This window comes from Salvelinus alpinus, chromosome 31 (genome assembly GCF_045679555.1).
Source record: "Salvelinus alpinus chromosome 31, SLU_Salpinus.1, whole genome shotgun sequence".
In the NCBI taxonomy this organism is placed as follows: domain Eukaryota; kingdom Metazoa; phylum Chordata; class Actinopteri; order Salmoniformes; family Salmonidae; genus Salvelinus; species Salvelinus alpinus.
Genome location: NC_092116.1, coordinates 37196315 through 37219677, shown reverse-complemented (window position 1 = coordinate 37219677; position 23363 = coordinate 37196315). Strand labels below are relative to the sequence as shown.

Sequence of the window (23363 nt, the reverse complement as noted above, 5' to 3'; positions counted from 1 at the left end):
ACTATAGACCAGAGCCCTATTCCCTATATAGTGCATACTATAGACCAGAGCCCTATTCCCTATATAGTGCACTACTATAGACCAGAGCCCTATTCCCTATTTAGTACACTACTATAGACCAGAGCCCTATTCCCTATATAGTGCACTACTATAGACCAGAGTCCTATTCCCTATATAGTACACTACTATAGACCAGAGCCCTATTCCCTATTTAGTGCACTACTATAGACCAGAGCCCTATTCCCTATTTAGTACACTACTATAGACCAGGGCCCTATTCCCTATATAGTGCACTACTATAGACCAGAGCCCTATTCCCTATTTAGTACACTACTATAGACCAGGGCCCTATTCCCTATTTAGTACACTACTATAGACCAGGGCCCTATTCCCTATTTAGTACACTACTATAGACCAGAGTCCTATTCCCTATTTAGTACACTACTATAGACCAGAGCCCTATTCCCTATTTAGTACACTACTATAGACCAGAGCCCTATTCCCTATTTAGTACACTACTATAGACCAGGGCCCTATTCCCTATTTAGTACACTACTATAGACCAGAGCCCTATTCCCTATTTAGTGCACTACTATAGACCAGAGCCCTATTCCCTATTTAGTACACTACTATAGACCAGGACCCTAAAACCCTATATAGTACACTACTATAGACCAGAGCCCTATTCCCTATATAGTACACTACTTTAGACCAGAGTCCTATTCCCTATATAGTGCACTACTATAGACCAGAGCCCTATTCCCTATATAGTACACTACTTTAGTCCAGGGCCCTATTCCCTATATAGTGTACTACTTTAGACCAGAGTCCTATTCCCTATATAGTGTACTACTTTAGACCAGAGCCTTATTCCCTATATAGTGTACTACTATAGACCAGAGCCCTATTCCCTATATAGTGCACTACTATAGACCAGAGCCCTATTCCCTATATAGTACACTACTATAGACCAGAGCCCTATTCCCTATATAGTGCACCACTATAGACCATAGCCCTATTCCCTATATAGTACACTACTTTAGACCAGAGCCCTATTCCCTTTATAGTGCCCTACTTTAGACCAGAGTCCTATTCCCTATATAGTGTACTACTATAGACCAGAGCCCTATTCCCTACATAGTGCACTACTTTAGACCATAGTCCTATGGGACCCTATTCCCTATATAGTGCACTACTATAGACCAGAGTCCTATTCCCTATATAGTACACTACTATAGACCAGTGCCCTATTCCCTATATAGTGCACTACTATAGACCAGAGCCCTATTCCCTATATAGTGCACTACTATAGACCAGTGCCCTATTCCCTATATAGTGCACTACTATAGACCAGAGCCCTATTCCCTATATAGTACACTACTATAGACCAGAGCCCTATTCCCTATATAGTGTACTACTTTAGACCAGAGTCCTATTCCCTATATAGTGCACTACTATAGACCAGGACCCTAAAACCCTATATAGTACACTACTATAGACCAGAGCCCTATTCCCTATATAGTACACTACTATAGACCAGAGCATTTTTCCCTATATAGTGCACTACTATAGACCAGAGCCCTATTCCCTATATAGTACACTACTATAGACCAGTGCCCTATTCCCTATATAGTACACTACTATAGACCAGAGCCCTATTCCCCATATAGTACACTACTATAGACCAGAGCCATATTCCCTATATAGTGCCAGGGCCATAGAATTAGGAATTAGAATAGTAAATATTTAAAATATAATTTAATAGTGGGTCCAAACGGAGTAAGAGAAGTGTCTTTCCATGTCAGATGTAACGATATATCATTTGAGACAAAGCTGTGTCATTGTTAAGTAGGCCTACAACTATTTATGACATTTTGTATTGAGACACACACAAGTGATCGAATACTAAAGTCAATTCGGATATTCGAATAATCCTGAATACACACACTGGTTACACAAACAAATATTGAAACGCGCACGCACGCACACGCATGCACACGCGCACACACACACACGCACACACACACACACACACACACTACATGATCAATACCTTCCCTCCATACATCTCATCCATGGGGGACAGAAGACCCGATGGCAGGACAGACGTGTATATTTCTGATCCAGACATTCTTCTGGTCCAAGGTACTGGTCCGTACGGGGTTTGGCAGGGATGATGATGGTGGGGGCAGGGGTCATAGGGGCAGAGGCGGTTGAAGGGGCAGGGATCTGTGCCTGATTTTTGGGGAATTTAATGTTCTTTGTTGAAGACTGCTCTTCAGAAGTGCTCCCCTGGGAAGAGGTCAGAGGTCAGAGTTTAGAGATGGAGCCTCAGTTGGTATGACATTTGAGATACAGGTCATATTATACAGGGACAGGAGATACAGGTCATATTATACAGGAGATACAGGTCATTTTATACAGGAGATACAGGTCATATTATACAGGAGATACAGGTCATATTATACAGGAGATACAGGTCATATTATAGAGGAGATACAGGTCATATTATAGAGGAGATACAGGTCATATTATACAGGAGATACAGGTCATATTATAGAGGAGATACAGGTAATATTATACAGGAGACACAGGTCATAATATACAGGAGATACAGGTCATATTATAGAGGAGATACAGGTCATATTATAGAGGAGATACAGGTCATATTATAGAGGAGATACAGGTCATATTATACAGGAGATACAGGTCATATTATACAGGAGATACAGGTCATATTATACAGGAGATACAGGTCATATTATACAGGAGATACAGGTCATATTATACAGGAGATACAGGTCATATTATACAGGGACAGGAGATACAGGTCATATTATACAGGAGATACAGGTCATATTATACAGGAGATACAGGTCATATTATACAGGAGATAGAGGTCATATTATACAGGAGATACAGGTCATATTATACAGGAGATACAGGTCATATTATACAGGAGATAAAGGTCATATTATACAGGAGATACAGGTCATATTATACAGGAGATACAGGTCATATTATACAGGAGATACAGGTCATATTATACAGGAGATACAGGTCATATTATACAGGAGATACAGGTCATATTATACAGGGACAGGAGATACAGTTCATATTATACAGGGACAGGAGATACAGGTCATATTATACAGGAGATACAGGTCATATTATACAGGAGATACAGGTCATGTCATACAGGAGAAACAGGTCATATTATACAGGAGAAACAGGTCATGTGTCACGTTCTGACCATAGTTCTTGTGTGTTTTTCCTTGTTTTGTGTTGGTCAGGACATGAGCTGGGTGGGCATTCTATGTTTTGTGTACAGGTTGTACATGCTTGTGTGTCACGGTTAGTGTACGTTGTCTTTTGGATTATTTTGTTCTCATTAATTTGTAAGTCGCTCTGGATAAGAGCGTCTGCTAAATGACTTAAATGTAAATGTAAAATTAATGGTTTGGAGCATTTACTTGTCTCTTTGGATTATCGTGTTTCTCGTTTATGTGTTGGAGCATTTACTTGGAGTGGCGTCGTGTTCACCTCTGTGTGATTAAATTAGTACGCTACTCTGAACTCTCTGTCTCCTGCGTTTGACTCCTTCCTCCACTACACCCCGGGCATTACATCATGTTATACAGGAGATACAGGTCATATTATACAGGAGAAACAGGTCATGTTATACAGGAGATACAGGTCATAATATACAGGAGATACAGGTCATATTATACAGGTCATATTATACAGGAGATACAGGTCATATTATACAGACAGGAGATACAGGTCAAATTATACTGACAGGAGATACAGGTCAAAATATACAGGAGATACAGGTCATATTATACAGAGAGGAGATACAGGTCATATTATACAGGAGATACAGGTCATGTTATACAGAAGATACAGGTCATATTATACAGGAGATACAGGTCATATTATATAGACAGGAGATACAGGTCATATTATTAAGGAGATACAGGTCGCATTATACAGGAGATACAGGTCATATTATAAAGGGACAGGAGATACAGGTCACATTATGCAGACAGGAAATACAGGTCATATTATACAGGAGATACAGGTCATATTATGCAGGGATAGGGGATACAGGTCATATTATACAGGGACAGGAGATACAGGTCATATTATACAGGAAATACAGGTCATATTATACAGGGATAGGGGATACAGGTCATATTATACAGGGACAGGAGATACAGGTCATATTATGCAGGAGATACAGGTCATATTATACAGGGACAGGAGAAACAGGTCATATTATACAGGGACAGGAGAAACAGGTCATATTATACAGGGACAGGAGATATAGGTCACATTTTGCAGACAGGAAATACAGGTCATATTATACAGGAGATACAGGTCACATTATGCAGGAGATACAGGTAATATTATACAGGAGATACAGGTCATATTATGCAGGAGATACAGGTCATATTATACAGGAGATACAGGTCATATTATACAGGAGATACAGGTCATATTATGCAGGAAATACAGGTCATATCATACAGGAGATACAGGTCACATTATGCAGGAGATACAGGTCATATTATACAGGAGATACAGGTCATATTATACAGGAGATACAGGTAATATTATACATGACATACAGGTCATATTATACAGGAGACACAGGTCATATTATAAAGGGACAGGAGATACAGGTCATATTATACAGAAGATACAGGTCATATTATACAGGGATAGGGGATATAGGTCATATTATACAGGAGAACAGGTCATATTATGCAGGAGATACAGGTCACATTATACAGGAGATACAGGTCATATTATACAGGGACAGGAGATACAGGTCATATTATACAGGGACAGGAGATACAGGTCATATTATAAGGAGATACAGGTCATATTTTACAGGAGATACAGGTCATATTATACAGGGACAGGAGATACAGGTCATATTATAGAGGAGATACAGGTCATATTATACAGGAGATACAAGTCATATTATACAGGGACAGGAGATACAGGTCATATCATACAGGAGATACAGGTCATATTAAACAGGAGATACAGGTCATATTATACAGGAGATACAGGTCATATTATACATTAGATACAGGTCAAATTATACAGGAGATACAGGTCAAATTATACAGGAGATACAGGTCATATTATACAGGAGATACAGGTCAAATTATACAGGAAATACAGGTCATATTATACAGGAGATACAGGTCGAATAATATAGGAGATACATGTCAAATTATACAGGAGATACAGGTCATATTATACAGGAGATGCAGGTCATATTATACAGGAGATACAGGTCATATTATACAGGAGATACAGGTCATATTATACAGGAGATACAGGTCATATTATACAGGAGATACAGGTCATATTATATAGACAGGAGATACAGGTCATATTATACAGGAGATACAGGTCATATTATACAGGAGATGCAGGTCATAATATACAGGAGATGCAGGTCATATTATACAGACAGGAGATACAGGTCAAATTATACAGGAAATACAGGTAATATTATACAGGAGATACAGGTCATATTATACAGGAGAAACAGGTCATGTTATACAGGAGATACAGGTCATATTTTACAGGAGATACAGATCATAATATACAGGAGATACAGGTCATATTATACAGGTCATATTATACAGGAGATACAGGTCATATTATACAAACAGGAGATACAGGTCAAATTATACTGACAGGAGATACAGGTCAAAATATACAGGAGATACAGGTCATATTATACAGAGAGGAGATACAGGTCATATTATACAGGAGATACAGGTCATGTTATACAGAAGATACAGGTCATATTATACAGGAGATACAGGTCATATTATATAGACAGGAGATACAGGTCATATTATTAAGGAGATACAGGTCGCATTATACAGGAGATACAGGTCATATTATAAAGGGACAGGAGATACAGGTCACATTATGCAGACAGGAAATACAGGTCATATTATACAGGAGATACAGGTCACATTATGCAGGAGATACAGGTCATATTATACAGGAGACACAGGTCATAATATACAGGAGATACAGGTCATATTATAGAGGAGATACAGGTCATATTATAGAGGAGATACAGGTCATATTATAGAGGAGATACAGGTCATATTATACAGGAGATACAGGTCATATTATACAGGAGATACAGGTCATAATATACAGGAGATACAGGTCATATTATACAGGAGATACAGGTCATATTATACAGGAGATACAGGTCATATTATACAGGAGATACAGGTCATATTATACAGGAGATACAGGTCATATTATACAGGAGATACAGGTCATATTATACAGGGACAGGAGATACAGGTCATATTATACAGGAGATACAGGTCATATTATACAGGAGATACAGGTCATATTATACAGGAGATAGAGGTCATATTATACAGGAGATACAGGTCATATTATACAGGAGATACAGGTCATATTATACAGGAGATAAAGGTCATATTATACAGGAGATACAGGTCATATTATACAGGAGATACAGGTCATATTATACAGGAGATACAGGTCATATTATACAGGAGATACAGGTCATATTATACAGGAGATACAGGTCATATTATACAGGGACAGGAGATACAGTTCATATTATACAGGGACAGGAGATACAGGTCATATTATACAGGAGATACAGGTCATATTATACAGGAGATACAGGTCATGTCATACAGGAGAAACAGGTCATATTATACAGGAGAAACAGGTCATGTGTCACGTTCTGACCATAGTTCTTGTGTGTTTTTCCTTGTTTTGTGTTGGTCAGGACATGAGCTGGGTGGGCATTCTATGTTTTGTGTACAGGTTGTACATGCTTGTGTGTCACGGTTAGTGTACGTTGTCTTTTGGATTATTTTGTTCTCATTAATTTGTAAGTCGCTCTGGATAAGAGCGTCTGCTAAATGACTTAAATGTAAATGTAAAATTAATGGTTTGGAGCATTTACTTGTCTCTTTGGATTATCGTGTTTCTCGTTTATGTGTTGGAGCATTTACTTGGAGTGGCGTCGTGTTCACCTCTGTGTGATTAAATTAGTACGCTACTCTGAACTCTCTGTCTCCTGCGTTTGACTCCTTCCTCCACTACACCCCGGGCATTACATCATGTTATACAGGAGATACAGGTCATATTATACAGGAGAAACAGGTCATGTTATACAGGAGATACAGGTCATAATATACAGGAGATACAGGTCATATTATACAGGTCATATTATACAGGAGATACAGGTCATATTATACAGACAGGAGATACAGGTCAAATTATACTGACAGGAGATACAGGTCAAAATATACAGGAGATACAGGTCATATTATACAGAGAGGAGATACAGGTCATATTATACAGGAGATACAGGTCATGTTATACAGAAGATACAGGTCATATTATACAGGAGATACAGGTCATATTATATAGACAGGAGATACAGGTCATATTATTAAGGAGATACAGGTCGCATTATACAGGAGATACAGGTCATATTATAAAGGGACAGGAGATACAGGTCACATTATGCAGACAGGAAATACAGGTCATATTATACAGGAGATACAGGTCATATTATGCAGGGATAGGGGATACAGGTCATATTATACAGGGACAGGAGATACAGGTCATATTATACAGGAAATACAGGTCATATTATACAGGGATAGGGGATACAGGTCATATTATACAGGGACAGGAGATACAGGTCATATTATGCAGGAGATACAGGTCATATTATACAGGGACAGGAGAAACAGGTCATATTATACAGGGACAGGAGAAACAGGTCATATTATACAGGGACAGGAGATATAGGTCACATTTTGCAGACAGGAAATACAGGTCATATTATACAGGAGATACAGGTCACATTATGCAGGAGATACAGGTCATATTATACAGGAGATACAGGTCATATTATGCAGGAGATACAGGTCATATTATACAGGAGATACAGGTCATATTATACAGGAGATACAGGTCATATTATGCAGGAAATACAGGTCATATCATACAGGAGATACAGGTCACATTATGCAGGAGATACAGGTCATATTATACAGGAGATACAGGTCATATTATACAGGAGATACAGGTAATATTATACATGACATACAGGTCATATTATACAGGAGACACAGGTCATATTATAAAGGGACAGGAGATACAGGTCATATTATACAGAAGATACAGGTCATATTATACAGGGATAGGGGATATAGGTCATATTATACAGGAGAACAGGTCATATTATGGCAGGAGATACAGGTCATATTATAGCAGGAGATACAGGTCATATTATACAGGATACAGGAGATACAGGTCATATTATACAGGGACAGGTAGTATATCAGGTCATATTATAAGGAGATACAAGTCATATTATACAGGGACAGGAGATACAGGTCATATCATACAGGAGATACAGGTCATATTAAACAGGAGATACAGGTCATATTATACAGGAGATACAGGTCATATTATACATTAGATACAGGTCAAATTATACAGGAGATACAGGTCAAATTATACAGGAGATACAGGTCATATTATACAGGAGATACAGGTCAAATTATAAAGGAAATACAGGTCATATTATACAGGAGATACAGGTCGAATAATATAGGAGATACATGTCAAATTATACAGGAGATACAGGTCATATTATACAGGAGATGCAGGTCATATTATACAGGAGATGCAGGTCATATTATACAGACAGGAGATACAGGTCATATTATACAGGAGATATAGGTCATATTATACAGGAGATACAGGTCATATTATACAGACAGGAGATACAGGTCATATTATACAGGAGATATAGGTCATATTATACAGGAGATACAGGTCATATTATACAGGAGATGCAGGTCATATTATACAGGAGATGCAGGTCATATTATACAGACAGGAGATACAGGTCAAATTATACAGGAAATACAGGTAATATTATACAGGAGATACAGGTCATATTATACAGGAGAAACAGGTCATGTTATACAGGAGATACAGGTCATATTTTACAGGAGATACAGATCATAATATACAGGAGATACAGGTCATATTATACAGGTCATATTATACAGGAGATACAGGTCATATTATACAGACAGGAGATACAGGTCAAATTATACTGACAGGAGATACAGGTCAAAATATACAGGAGATACAGGTCATATTATACAGAGAGGAGATACAGGTCATATTATACAGGAGATACAGGTCATGTTATACAGAAGATACAGGTCATATTATACAGGAGATACAGGTCATATTATATAGACAGGAGATACAGGTCATATTATTAAGGAGATACAGGTCGCATTATACAGGAGATACAGGTCATATTATAAAGGGACAGGAGATACAGGTCACATTATGCAGACAGGAAATACAGGTCATATTATACAGGAGATACAGGTCATATTATGCAGGGATAGGGGATACAGGTCATATTATACAGGGACAGGAGATACAGGTCATATTATACAGGAAATACAGGTCATATTATACAGGGATAGGGGATACAGGTCATATTATACAGGGACAGGAGATACAGGTCATATTATGCAGGAGATACAGGTCATATTATACAGGGACAGGAGAAACAGGTCATATTATACAGGGACAGGAGAAACAGGTCATATTATACAGGGACAGGAGAAACAGGTCATATTATACAGGGACAGGAGAAACAGGTCATATTATACAGGGACAGGAGATACAGGTCACATTTTGCAGACAGGAAATACAGGTCATATTATACAGGAGATACAGGTCACATTATGCAGGAGATACAGGTCATATTATACAGGAGATACAGGTCATATTATGCAGGAGATACAGGTCATATTATACAGGAGATACAGGTCATATTATGCAGGAAATACAGGTCATATCATACAGGAGATACAGGTCACATTATGCAGGAGATACAGGTCATATTATACAGGAGATACAGGTCATATTATACAGGATATACAGGTAATATTATACATGACATACAGGTCATATTATACAGGAGACACAGGTCATATTATAAAGGGACAGGAGATACAGGTCATATTATACAGAAGATACAGGTCATATTATACAGGGATAGGGGATATAGGTCATATTATACAGGAGAACAGGTCATATTATGCAGGAGATACAGGTCACATTATACAGGAGATACAGGTCATATTATACAGGGACAGGAGATACAGGTCATATTATACAGGGACAGGAGATACAGGTCATATTATAAGGAGATACAGGTCATATTTTACAGGAGATACAGGTCATATTATACAGGGACAGGAGATACAGGTCATATTATAGAGGAGATACAGGTCATATTATACAGGAGATACAAGTCATATTATACAGGGACAGGAGATACAGGTCATATCATACAGGAGATACAGGTCATATTAAACAGGAGATACAGGTCATATTATACAGGAGATACAGGTCATATTATACAGGGATAGGGGATATAGGTCATATTATACAGGAGAACAGGTCATATTATGCAGGAGATACAGGTCACATTATACAGGAGATACAGGTCATATTATACAGGGACAGGAGATACAGGTCATATTATACAGGGACAGGAGATACAGGTCATATTATAAGGAGATACAGGTCATGTTTTACAGGAGATACAGGTCATATTATACAGGGACAGGAGATACAGGTCATATTATAGAGGAGATACAGGTCATATTATACAGGAGATACAAGTCATATTATACAGGGACAGGAGATACAGGTCATATCATACAGGAGATACAGGTCATATTAAACAGGAGATACAGGTCATATTATACAGGAGATACAGGTCATATTATACATTAGATACAGGTCAAATTATACAGGAGATACAGGTCAAATTATACAGGAGATACAGGTCATATTATACAGGAGATACAGGTCAAATTATAAAGGAAATACAGGTCATATTATACAGGAGATACAGGTCGAATAATATAGGAGATACATGTCAAATTATACAGGAGATACAGGTCATATTATACAGGAGATGCAGGTCATATTATACAGGAGATGCAGGTCATATTATACAGACAGGAGATACAGGTCATATTATACAGGAGATATAGGTCATATTATACAGGAGATACAGGTCATATTATACAGACAGGAGATACAGGTCATATTATACAGGAGATATAGGTCATATTATACAGGAGATACAGGTCATATTATACAGGAGATGCAGGTCATATTATACAGGAGATGCAGGTCATATTATACAGACAGGAGATACAGGTCAAATTATACAGGAAATACAGGTAATATTATACAGGAGATACAGGTCATATTATACAGGAGAAACAGGTCATGTTATACAGGAGATACAGGTCATATTTTACAGGAGATACAGATCATAATATACAGGAGATACAGGTCATATTATACAGGTCATATTATACAGGAGATACAGGTCATATTATACAGACAGGAGATACAGGTCAAATTATACTGACAGGAGATACAGGTCAAAATATACAGGAGATACAGGTCATATTATACAGAGAGGAGATACAGGTCATATTATACAGGAGATACAGGTCATGTTATACAGAAGATACAGGTCATATTATACAGGAGATACAGGTCATATTATATAGACAGGAGATACAGGTCATATTATTAAGGAGATACAGGTCGCATTATACAGGAGATACAGGTCATATTATAAAGGGACAGGAGATACAGGTCACATTATGCAGACAGGAAATACAGGTCATATTATACAGGAGATACAGGTCATATTATGCAGGGATAGGGGATACAGGTCATATTATACAGGGACAGGAGATACAGGTCATATTATACAGGAAATACAGGTCATATTATACAGGGATAGGGGATACAGGTCATATTATACAGGGACAGGAGATACAGGTCATATTATGCAGGAGATACAGGTCATATTATACAGGGACAGGAGAAACAGGTCATATTATACAGGGACAGGAGAAACAGGTCATATTATACAGGGACAGGAGAAACAGGTCATATTATACAGGGACAGGAGAAACAGGTCATATTATACAGGGACAGGAGATACAGGTCACATTTTGCAGACAGGAAATACAGGTCATATTATACAGGAGATACAGGTCACATTATGCAGGAGATACAGGTCATATTATACAGGAGATACAGGTCATATTATGCAGGAGATACAGGTCATATTATACAGGAGATACAGGTCATATTATGCAGGAAATACAGGTCATATCATACAGGAGATACAGGTCACATTATGCAGGAGATACAGGTCATATTATACAGGAGATACAGGTCATATTATACAGGATATACAGGTAATATTATACATGACATACAGGTCATATTATACAGGAGACACAGGTCATATTATAAAGGGACAGGAGATACAGGTCATATTATACAGAAGATACAGGTCATATTATACAGGGATAGGGGATATAGGTCATATTATACAGGAGAACAGGTCATATTATGCAGGAGATACAGGTCACATTATACAGGAGATACAGGTCATATTATACAGGGACAGGAGATACAGGTCATATTATACAGGGACAGGAGATACAGGTCATATTATAAGGAGATACAGGTCATATTTTACAGGAGATACAGGTCATATTATACAGGGACAGGAGATACAGGTCATATTATAGAGGAGATACAGGTCATATTATACAGGAGATACAAGTCATATTATACAGGGACAGGAGATACAGGTCATATTATACAGGGACAGGAGATACAGGTCATATTATACAGGGACAGGAGATACAGGTCATATTATAAGGAGATACAGGTCATATTTTACAGGAGATACAGGTCATATTATACAGGGACAGGAGATACAGGTCATATTATAGAGGAGATACAGGTCATATTATACAGGAGATACAAGTCATATTATACAGGGACAGGAGATACAGGTCATATCATACAGGAGATACAGGTCATATTAAACAGGAGATACAGGTCATATTATACAGGAGATACAGGTCATATTATACAGGGATAGGGGATATAGGTCATATTATACAGGAGAACAGGTCATATTATGCAGGAGATACAGGTCACATTATACAGGAGATACAGGTCATATTATACAGGGACAGGAGATACAGGTCATATTATACAGGGACAGGAGATACAGGTCATATTATAAGGAGATACAGGTCATGTTTTACAGGAGATACAGGTCATATTATACAGGGACAGGAGATACAGGTCATATTATAGAGGAGATACAGGTCATATTATACAGGAGATACAAGTCATATTATACAGGGACAGGAGATACAGGTCATATCATACAGGAGATACAGGTCATATTAAACAGGAGATACAGGTCATATTATACAGGAGATACAGGTCATATTATACATTAGATACAGGTCAAATTATACAGGAGATACAGGTCAAATTATACAGGAGATACAGGTCATATTATACAGGAGATACAGGTCAAATTATAAAGGAAATACAGGTCATATTATACAGGAGATACAGGTCGAATAATATAGGAGATAAATGTCAAATTATACAGGAGATACAGGTCATATTATACAGGAGATGCAGGTCATATTATACAGGAGATGCAGGTCATATTATACAGACAGGAGATACAGGTCATATTATACAGGAGATATAGGTCATATTATACAGGAGATACAGGTCATATTATACAGACAGGAGATACAGGTCATATTATACAGGAGATATAGGTCATATTATACAGGAGATACAGGTCATATTATACAGGAGATGCAGGTCATATTATACAGGAGATGCAGGTCATATTATACAGACAGGAGATACAGGTCAAATTATACAGGAAATACAGGTAATATTATACAGGAGATACAGGTCATATTATACAGGAGAAACAGGTCATGTTATACAGGAGATACAGGTCATATTTTACAGGAGATACAGATCATAATATACAGGAGATACAGGTCATATTATACAGGTCATATTATACAGGAGATACAGGTCATATTATACAGACAGGAGATACAGGTCAAATTATACTGACAGGAGATACAGGTCAAAATATACAGGAGATACAGGTCATATTATACAGAGAGGAGATACAGGTCATATTATACAGGAGATACAGGTCATGTTATACAGAAGATACAGGTCATATTATACAGGAGATACAGGTCATATTATATAGACAGGAGATACAGGTCATATTATTAAGGAGATACAGGTCGCATTATACAGGAGATACAGGTCATATTATAAAGGGACAGGAGATACAGGTCACATTATGCATACAGGAAATACAGGTCATATTATACAGGAGATACAGGTCATATTATGCAGGGATAGGGGATACAGGTCATATTATACAGGGACAGGAGATACAGGTCATATTATACAGGAAATACAGGTCATATTATACAGGGATAGGGGATACAGGTCATATTATACAGGGACAGGAGATACAGGTCATATTATGCAGGAGATACAGGTCATATTATACAGGGACAGGAGAAACAGGTCATATTATACAGGGACAGGAGAAACAGGTCATATTATACAGGGACAGGAGAAACAGGTCATATTATACAGGGACAGGAGAAACAGGTCATATTATACAGGGACAGGAGATACAGGTCACATTTTGCAGACAGGAAATACAGGTCATATTATACAGGAGATACAGGTCACATTATGCAGGAGATACAGGTCATATTATACAGGAGATACAGGTCATATTATGCAGGAGATACAGGTCATATTATACAGGAGATACAGGTCATATTATGCAGGAAATACAGGTCATATCATACAGGAGATACAGGTCACATTATGCAGGAGATACAGGTCATATTATACAGGAGATACAGGTCATATTATACAGGATATACAGGTAATATTATACATGACATACAGGTCATATTATACAGGAGACACAGGTCATATTATAAAGGGACAGGAGATACAGGTCATATTATACAGAAGATACAGGTCATATTATACAGGGATAGGGGATATAGGTCATATTATACAGGAGAACAGGTCATATTATGCAGGAGATACAGGTCACATTATACAGGAGATACAGGTCATATTATACAGGGACAGGAGATACAGGTCATATTATACAGGGACAGGAGATACAGGTCATATTATAAGGAGATACAGGTCATATTTTACAGGAGATACAGGTCATATTATACAGGGACAGGAGATACAGGTCATATTATAGAGGAGATACAGGTCATATTATACAGGAGATACAAGTCATATTATACAGGGACAGGAGATACAGGTCATATCATACAGGAGATACAGGTCATATTAAACAGGAGATACAGGTCATATTATACAGGAGATACAGGTCATATTATACATTAGATACAGGTCAAATTATACAGGAGATACAGGTCAAATTATACAGGAGATACAGGTCATATTATACAGGAGATACAGGTCAAATTATACAGGAAATACAGGTCATATTATACAGGAGATACAGGTCGAATAATATAGGAGATACATGTCAAATTATACAGGAGATACAGGTCATATTATACAGGAGATGCAGGTCATATTATACAGGAGATACAGGTCATATTATACAGACAGGAGATACAGGTCAAATTATACAGGAAATACAGTTAATATTATACAGGAGATACAGGTCATATTATACAGGAGATACAGGTCATATTATATAGACAGGAGATACAGGTCATATTATACAGGAGATACAGGTCATATTATACAGGAGATACAGGTCATATTATACAGGAGATGCAGGTCATATTATACAGGAGATGCAGGTCATATTATACAGACAGGAGATACAGGTCAAATTATACAGGAAATACAGGTAATATTATACAGGAGATACAGGTCATATTATACAGGAGATGCAGGTCATATTATACAGGAGATGCAGGTCATATTATACAGACAGGAGATACAGGTCATATTATACAGGAGATACAGGTCATATTATAAAGGAGATACAGGTCATATTACGCAGGAGATACAGGTCATATTATACAGGAGACACAGGTCATATTATAAAGGGACAGGAGATACAGGTCATATTATACAGGCGATACAGGTCATATTATACAGGGACAGGAGAAACAGGTCATATTATACAGGGACAGGAGAAACAGGTCATATTATACAGGGACAGGAGAAACAGGTCATATTATACAGGGACAGGAGATACAGGTCACATTTTGCAGACAGGAAATACAGGTCATATTATACAGGAGATACAGGTCACATTATGCAGGAGATACAGGTCATATTATACAGGAGACACAGGTCATAATATACAGGAGATACAGGTCATATTATAGAGGAGATACAGGTCATATTATAGAGGAGATACAGGTCATATTATAGAGGAGATACAGGTCATATTATACAGGAGATACAGGTCATATTATACAGGAGATACAGGTCATAATATACAGGAGATACAGGTCATATTATACAGGAGATACAGGTCATATTATACAGGAGATACAGGTCATATTATACAGGAGATACAGGTCATATTATACAGGAGATACAGGTCATATTATACAGGAGATACAGGTCATATTATACAGGGACAGGAGATACAGGTCATATTATACAGGAGATACAGGTCATATTATACAGGAGATACAGGTCATATTATACAGGAGATAGAGGTCATATTATACAGGAGGTACAGGTCATATTATACAGGAGATACAGGTCATATTATACAGGAGATAAAGGTCATATTATACAGGAGATACAGGTCATATTATACAGGAGATACAGGTCATATTATACAGGAGATACAGGTCATATTATACAGGAGATACAGGTCATATTATACAGGAGATACAGGTCATATTATACAGGGACAGGAGATACAGTTCATATTATACAGGGACAGGAGATACAGGTCATATTATACAGGAGATACAGGTCATATTATACAGGAGATACAGGTCATGTCATACAGGAGAAACAGGTCATATTATACAGGAGAAACAGGTCATGTGTCACGTTCTGACCATAGTTCTTGTGTGTTTTTCCTTGTTTTGTGTTGGTCAGGACATGAGCTGGGTGGGCATTCTATGTTTTGTGTACAGGTTGTACATGCTTGTGTGTCACGGTTAGTGTACGTTGTCTTTTGGATTATTTTGTTCTCATTAATTTGTAAGTCGCTCTGGATAAGAGCGTCTGCTAAATGACTTAAATGTAAATGTAAAATTAATGGTTTGGAGCATTTACTTGTCTCTTTGGATTATCGTGTTTCTCGTTTATGTGTTGGAGCATTTACTTGGAGTGGCGTCGTGTTCACCTCTGTGTGATTAAATTAGTACGCTACTCTGAACTCTCTGTCTCCTGCGTTTGACTCCTTCCTCCACTACACCCCGGGCATTACATCATGTTATACAGGAGATACAGGTCATATTATACAGGAGAAACAGGTCATGTTATACAGGAGATACAGGTCATAATATACAGGAGATACAGGTCATATTATACAGGTCATATTATACAGGAGATACAGGTCATATTATACAGACAGGAGATACAGGTCAAATTATACTGACAGGAGATACAGGTCATATTATACAGAGAGGAGATACAGGTCATATTATACAGTAGATACAGGTCATGTTATACAGAAGATACAGGTCATATTATACAGGAGATACAGGTCATATTATATAGACAGGAGATACAGGTCATATTATTAAGGAGATACAGGTCGCATTATACAGGAGATACAGGTCATATTATAAAGGGACAGGAGATACAGGTCACATTATGCAGACAGGAAATACAGGTCATATTATACAGGAGATACAGGTCATATTATGCAGGGATAGGGGATACAGGTCATATTATACAGGGACAGGAGATACAGGTCATATTATACAGGAAATACAGGTCATATTATACAGGGATAGGGGATACAGGTCATATTATACAGGGACAGGAGATACAGGTCATATTATGCAGGAGATACAGGTCATATTATACAGGGACAGGAGAAACAGGTCATATTATACAGGGACAGGAGAAACAGGTCATATTATACAGGGACAGGAGATATAGGTCACATTTTGCAGACAGGAAATACAGGTCATATTATACAGGAGATACAGGTCACATTATGCAGGAGATACAGGTCATATTATACAGGAGATACAGGTCATATTATGCAGGAGATACAGGTCATATTATACAGGAGATACAGGTCATATTATACAGGAGATACAGGTCATATTATGCAGGAAATACAGGTCATATCATACAGGAGATACAGGTCACATTATGCAGGAGATACAGGTCATATTATACAGGAGATACAGGTCATATTATACAGGAGATACAGGTAATATTATACATGACATACAGGGCATATTATACAGGAGACGCAGGTCATATTATAAAGGGACAGGAGATACAGGTCATATTATACAGAAGATACAGGTCATATTATACAGGGATAGGGGATATAGGTCATATTATACAGGAGAACAGGTCATATTATGCAGGAGATACAGGTCACATTATACAGGAGATACAGGTACTATTATAGAGGAGATACAGGTCATATTATACAGGAGATACAAGTCATATTATACAGGGACAGGAGATACAGGTCATATCATACAGGAGATACAGGTCATATTAAACAGGAGATACAGGTCATATTATACAGGAGATACAGGTCATATTATACATTAGATACAGGTCAAATTATACAGGAGATACAGGTCAAATTATACAGGAGATACAGGTCATATTATACAGGAGATACAGGTCAAATTATACAGGAAATACAGGTCATATTATACAGGAGATACAGGTCGAATAATATAGGAGATACATGTCAAATTATACAGGAGATACAGGTCATATTATACAGGAGATGCAGGTCATATTATACAGGAGATACAGGTCATATTATACAGACAGGAGATACAGGTCAAATTATACAGGAAATACAGTTAATATTATACAGGAGATACAGGTCATATTATACAGGAGATACAGGTCATATTATATAGACAGGAGATACAGGTCATATTATACAGGAGATACAGGTCATATTATACAGGAGATACAGGTCATATTATACAGGAGATGCAGGTCATATTATACAGGAGATGCAGGTCATATTATACAGACAGGAGATACAGGTCAAATTATACAGGAAATACAGGTAATATTATACAGGAGATACAGGTCATATTATACAGGAGATGCAGGTCATATTATACAGGAGATGCAGGTCATATTATACAGACAGGAGATACAGGTCATATTATACAGGAGATACAGGTCATATTATAAAGGAGATACAGGTCATATTACGCAGGAGATACAGGTCATATTATACAGGAGACACAGGTCATATTATAAAGGGACAGGAGATACAGGTCATATTATACAGGCGATACAGGTCATATTATACAGGGACAGGAGAAACAGGTCATATTATACAGGGACAGGAGAAACAGGTCATATTATACAGGGACAGGAGAAACAGGTCATATTATACAGGGACAGGAGATACAGGTCACATTTTGCAGACAGGAAATACAGGTCATATTATACAGGAGATACAGGTCACATTATGCAGGAGATACAGGTCATATTATACAGGAGACACAGGTCATAATATACAGGAGATACAGGTCATATTATAGAGGAGATACAGGTCATATTATAGAGGAGATACAGGTCATATTATAGAGGAGATACAGGTCATATTATACAGGAGATACAGGTCATATTATACAGGAGATACAGGTCATAATATACAGGAGATACAGGTCATATTATACAGGAGATACAGGTCATATTATACAGGAGATACAGGTCATATTATACAGGAGATACAGGTCATATTATACAGGAGATACAGGTCATATTATACAGGAGATACAGGTCATATTATACAGGGACAGGAGATACAGGTCATATTATACAGGAGATACAGGTCATATTATACAGGAGATACAGGTCATATTATACAGGAGATAGAGGTCATATTATACAGGAGATACAGGTCATATTATACAGGAGATACAGGTCATATTATACAGGAGATAAAGGTCATATTATACAGGAGATACAGGTCATATTATACAGGAGATACAGGTCATATTATACAGGAGATACAGGTCATATTATACAGGAGATACAGGTCATATTATACAGGAGATACAGGTCATATTATACAGGGACAGGAGATACAGTTCATATTATACAGGGACAGGAGATACAGGTCATATTATACAGGAGATACAGGTCATATTATACAGGAGATACAGGTCATGTCATACAGGAGAAACAGGTCATATTATACAGGAGAAACAGGTCATGTGTCACGTTCTGACCATAGTTCTTGTGTGTTTTTCCTTGTTTTGTGTTGGTCAGGACATGAGCTGGGTGGGCATTCTATGTTTTGTGTACAGGTTGTACATGCTTGTGTGTCACGGTTAGTGTACGTTGTCTTTTGGATTATTTTGTTCTCATTAATTTGTAAGTCGCTCTGGATAAGAGCGTCTGCTAAATGACTTAAATGTAAATGTAAAATTAATGGTTTGGAGCATTTACTTGTCTCTTTGGATTATCGTGTTTCTCGTTTATGTGTTGGAGCATTTACTTGGAGTGGCGTCGTGTTCACCTCTGTGTGATTAAATTAGTACGCTACTCTGAACTCTCTGTCTCCTGCGTTTGACTCCTTCCTCCACTACACCCCGGGCATTACATCATGTTATACAGGAGATACAGGTCATATTATACAGGAGAAACAGGTCATGTTATACAGGAGATACAGGTCATAATATACAGGAGATACAGGTCATATTATACAGGTCATATTATACAGGAGATACAGGTCATATTATACAGACAGGAGATACAGGTCAAATTATACTGACAGGAGATACAGGTCAAAATATACAGGAGATACAGGTCATATTATACAGAGAGGAGATACAGGTCATATTATACAGGAGATACAGGTCATGTTATAAAGAAGATACAGGTCATATTATACAGGAGATACAGGTCATATTATATAGACAGGAGATACAGGTCATATTATTAAGGAGATACAGGTCGCATTATACAGGAGATACAGGTCATATTATAAAGGGACAGGAGATACAGGTCACATTATGCAGACAGGAAATACAGGTCATATTATACAGGAGATACAGGTCATATTATGCAGGGATAGGGGATACAGGTCATATTATACAGGGACAGGAGATACAGGTCATATTATACAGGAAATACAGGTCATATTATACAGGGATAGGGGATACAGGTCATATTATACAGGGACAGGAGATACAGGTCATATTATGCAGGAGATACAGGTCATATTATACAGGGACAGGAGAAACAGGTCATATTATACAGGGACAGGAGAAACAGGTCATATTATACAGGGACAGGAGAAACAGGTCATATTATACAGGGACAGGAGAAACAGGTCATATTATACAGGGACAGGAGATACAGGTCACATTTTGCAGACAGGAAATACAGGTCATATTATACAGGAGATACAGGTCACATTATGCAGGAGATACAGGTCATATTATACAGGAGATACAGGTCATATTATGCAGGAGATACAGGTCATATTATACAGGAGATACAGGTCATATTATGCAGGAAATACAGGTCATATCATACAGGAGATACAGGTCACATTATGCAGGAGATACAGGTCATATTATACAGGAGATACAGGTCATATTATACAGGATATACAGGTAATATTATACATGACATACAGGTCATATTATACAGGAGACACAGGTCATATTATAAAGGGACAGGAGATACAGGTCATATTATACAGGGATAGGGGATATAGGTCATATTATACAGGAGAACAGGTCATATTATGCAGGAGATACAGGTCACATTATACAGGAGATACAGGTCATATTATACAGGGACAGGAGATACAGGTCATATTATACAGGGACAGGAGATACAGGTCATATTATAAGGAGATACAGGTCATATTTTACAGGAGATACAGGTCATATTATACAGGGACAGGAGATACAGGTCATATTATAGAGGAGATACAGGTCATATTATACAGGAGATACAAGTCATATTATACAGGGACAGGAGATACAGGTCATATCATACAGGAGATACAGGTCATATTAAACAGGAGATACAGGTCATATTATACAGGAGATACAGGTCATATTATACAGGGATAGGGGATATAGGTCATATTATACAGGAGAACAGGTCATATTATGCAGGAGATACAGGTCACATTATACAGGAGATACAGGTCATATTATACAGGGACAGGAGATACAGGTCATATTATACAGGGACAGGAGATACAGGTCATATTATAAGGAGATACAGGTCATGTTTTACAGGAGATACAGGTCATATTATACAGGGACAGGAGATACAGGTCATATTATAGAGGAGATACAGGTCATATTATACATGAGATACAAGTCATATTATACAGGGACAGGAGATACAGGTCATATCATACAGGAGATACAGGTCATATTAAACAGGAGATACAGGTCATATTATACAGGAGATACAGGTCATATTATACATTAGATACAGGTCAAATTATACAGGAGATACAGGTCAAATTATACAGGAGATACAGGTCATATTATACAGGAGATACAGGTCAAATTATAAAGGAAATACAGGTCATATTATACAGGAGATACAGGTCGAATAATATAGGAGATACATGTCAAATTATACAGGAGATACAGGTCATATTATACAGGAGATGCAGGTCATATTATACAGGAGATGCAGGTCATATTATACAGACAGGAGATACAGGTCATATTATACAGGAGATATAGGTCATATTATACAGGAGATACAGGTCATATTATACAGACAGGAGATACAGGTCATATTATACAGGAGATATAGGTCATATTATACAGGAGATACAGGTCATATTATACAGGAGATGCAGGTCATATTATACAGGAGATGCAGGTCATATTATACAGACAGGAGATACAGGTCAAATTATACAGGAAATACAGGTAATATTATACAGGAGATACAGGTCATATTATACAGGAGAAACAGGTCATGTTATACAGGAGATACAGGTCATATTTTACAGGAGATACAGATCATAATATACAGGAGATACAGGTCATATTATACAGGTCATATTATACAGGAGATACAGGTCATATTATACAGACAGGAGATACAGGTCAAATTATACTGACAGGAGATACAGGTCAAAATATACAGGAGATACAGGTCATATT

At 37.4% G+C, this 23363-nt stretch overlaps 1 protein-coding gene across 1 annotated transcript in view; it reads right to left on the bottom strand.

Annotated features, from left to right (window-relative positions):
* cfi (complement factor I) overlaps positions 1 to 23363 on the bottom strand; it is a 70620-nt gene that overhangs the window by 26964 nt on the left and 20293 nt on the right. The window contains exon 2 of the mRNA XM_071379080.1: positions 2054 to 2292. Coding sequence (XP_071235181.1) covers positions 2054 to 2292 — 239 coding nt within the window. The remainder of the gene's footprint in view (positions 1 to 2053; positions 2293 to 23363) is intronic.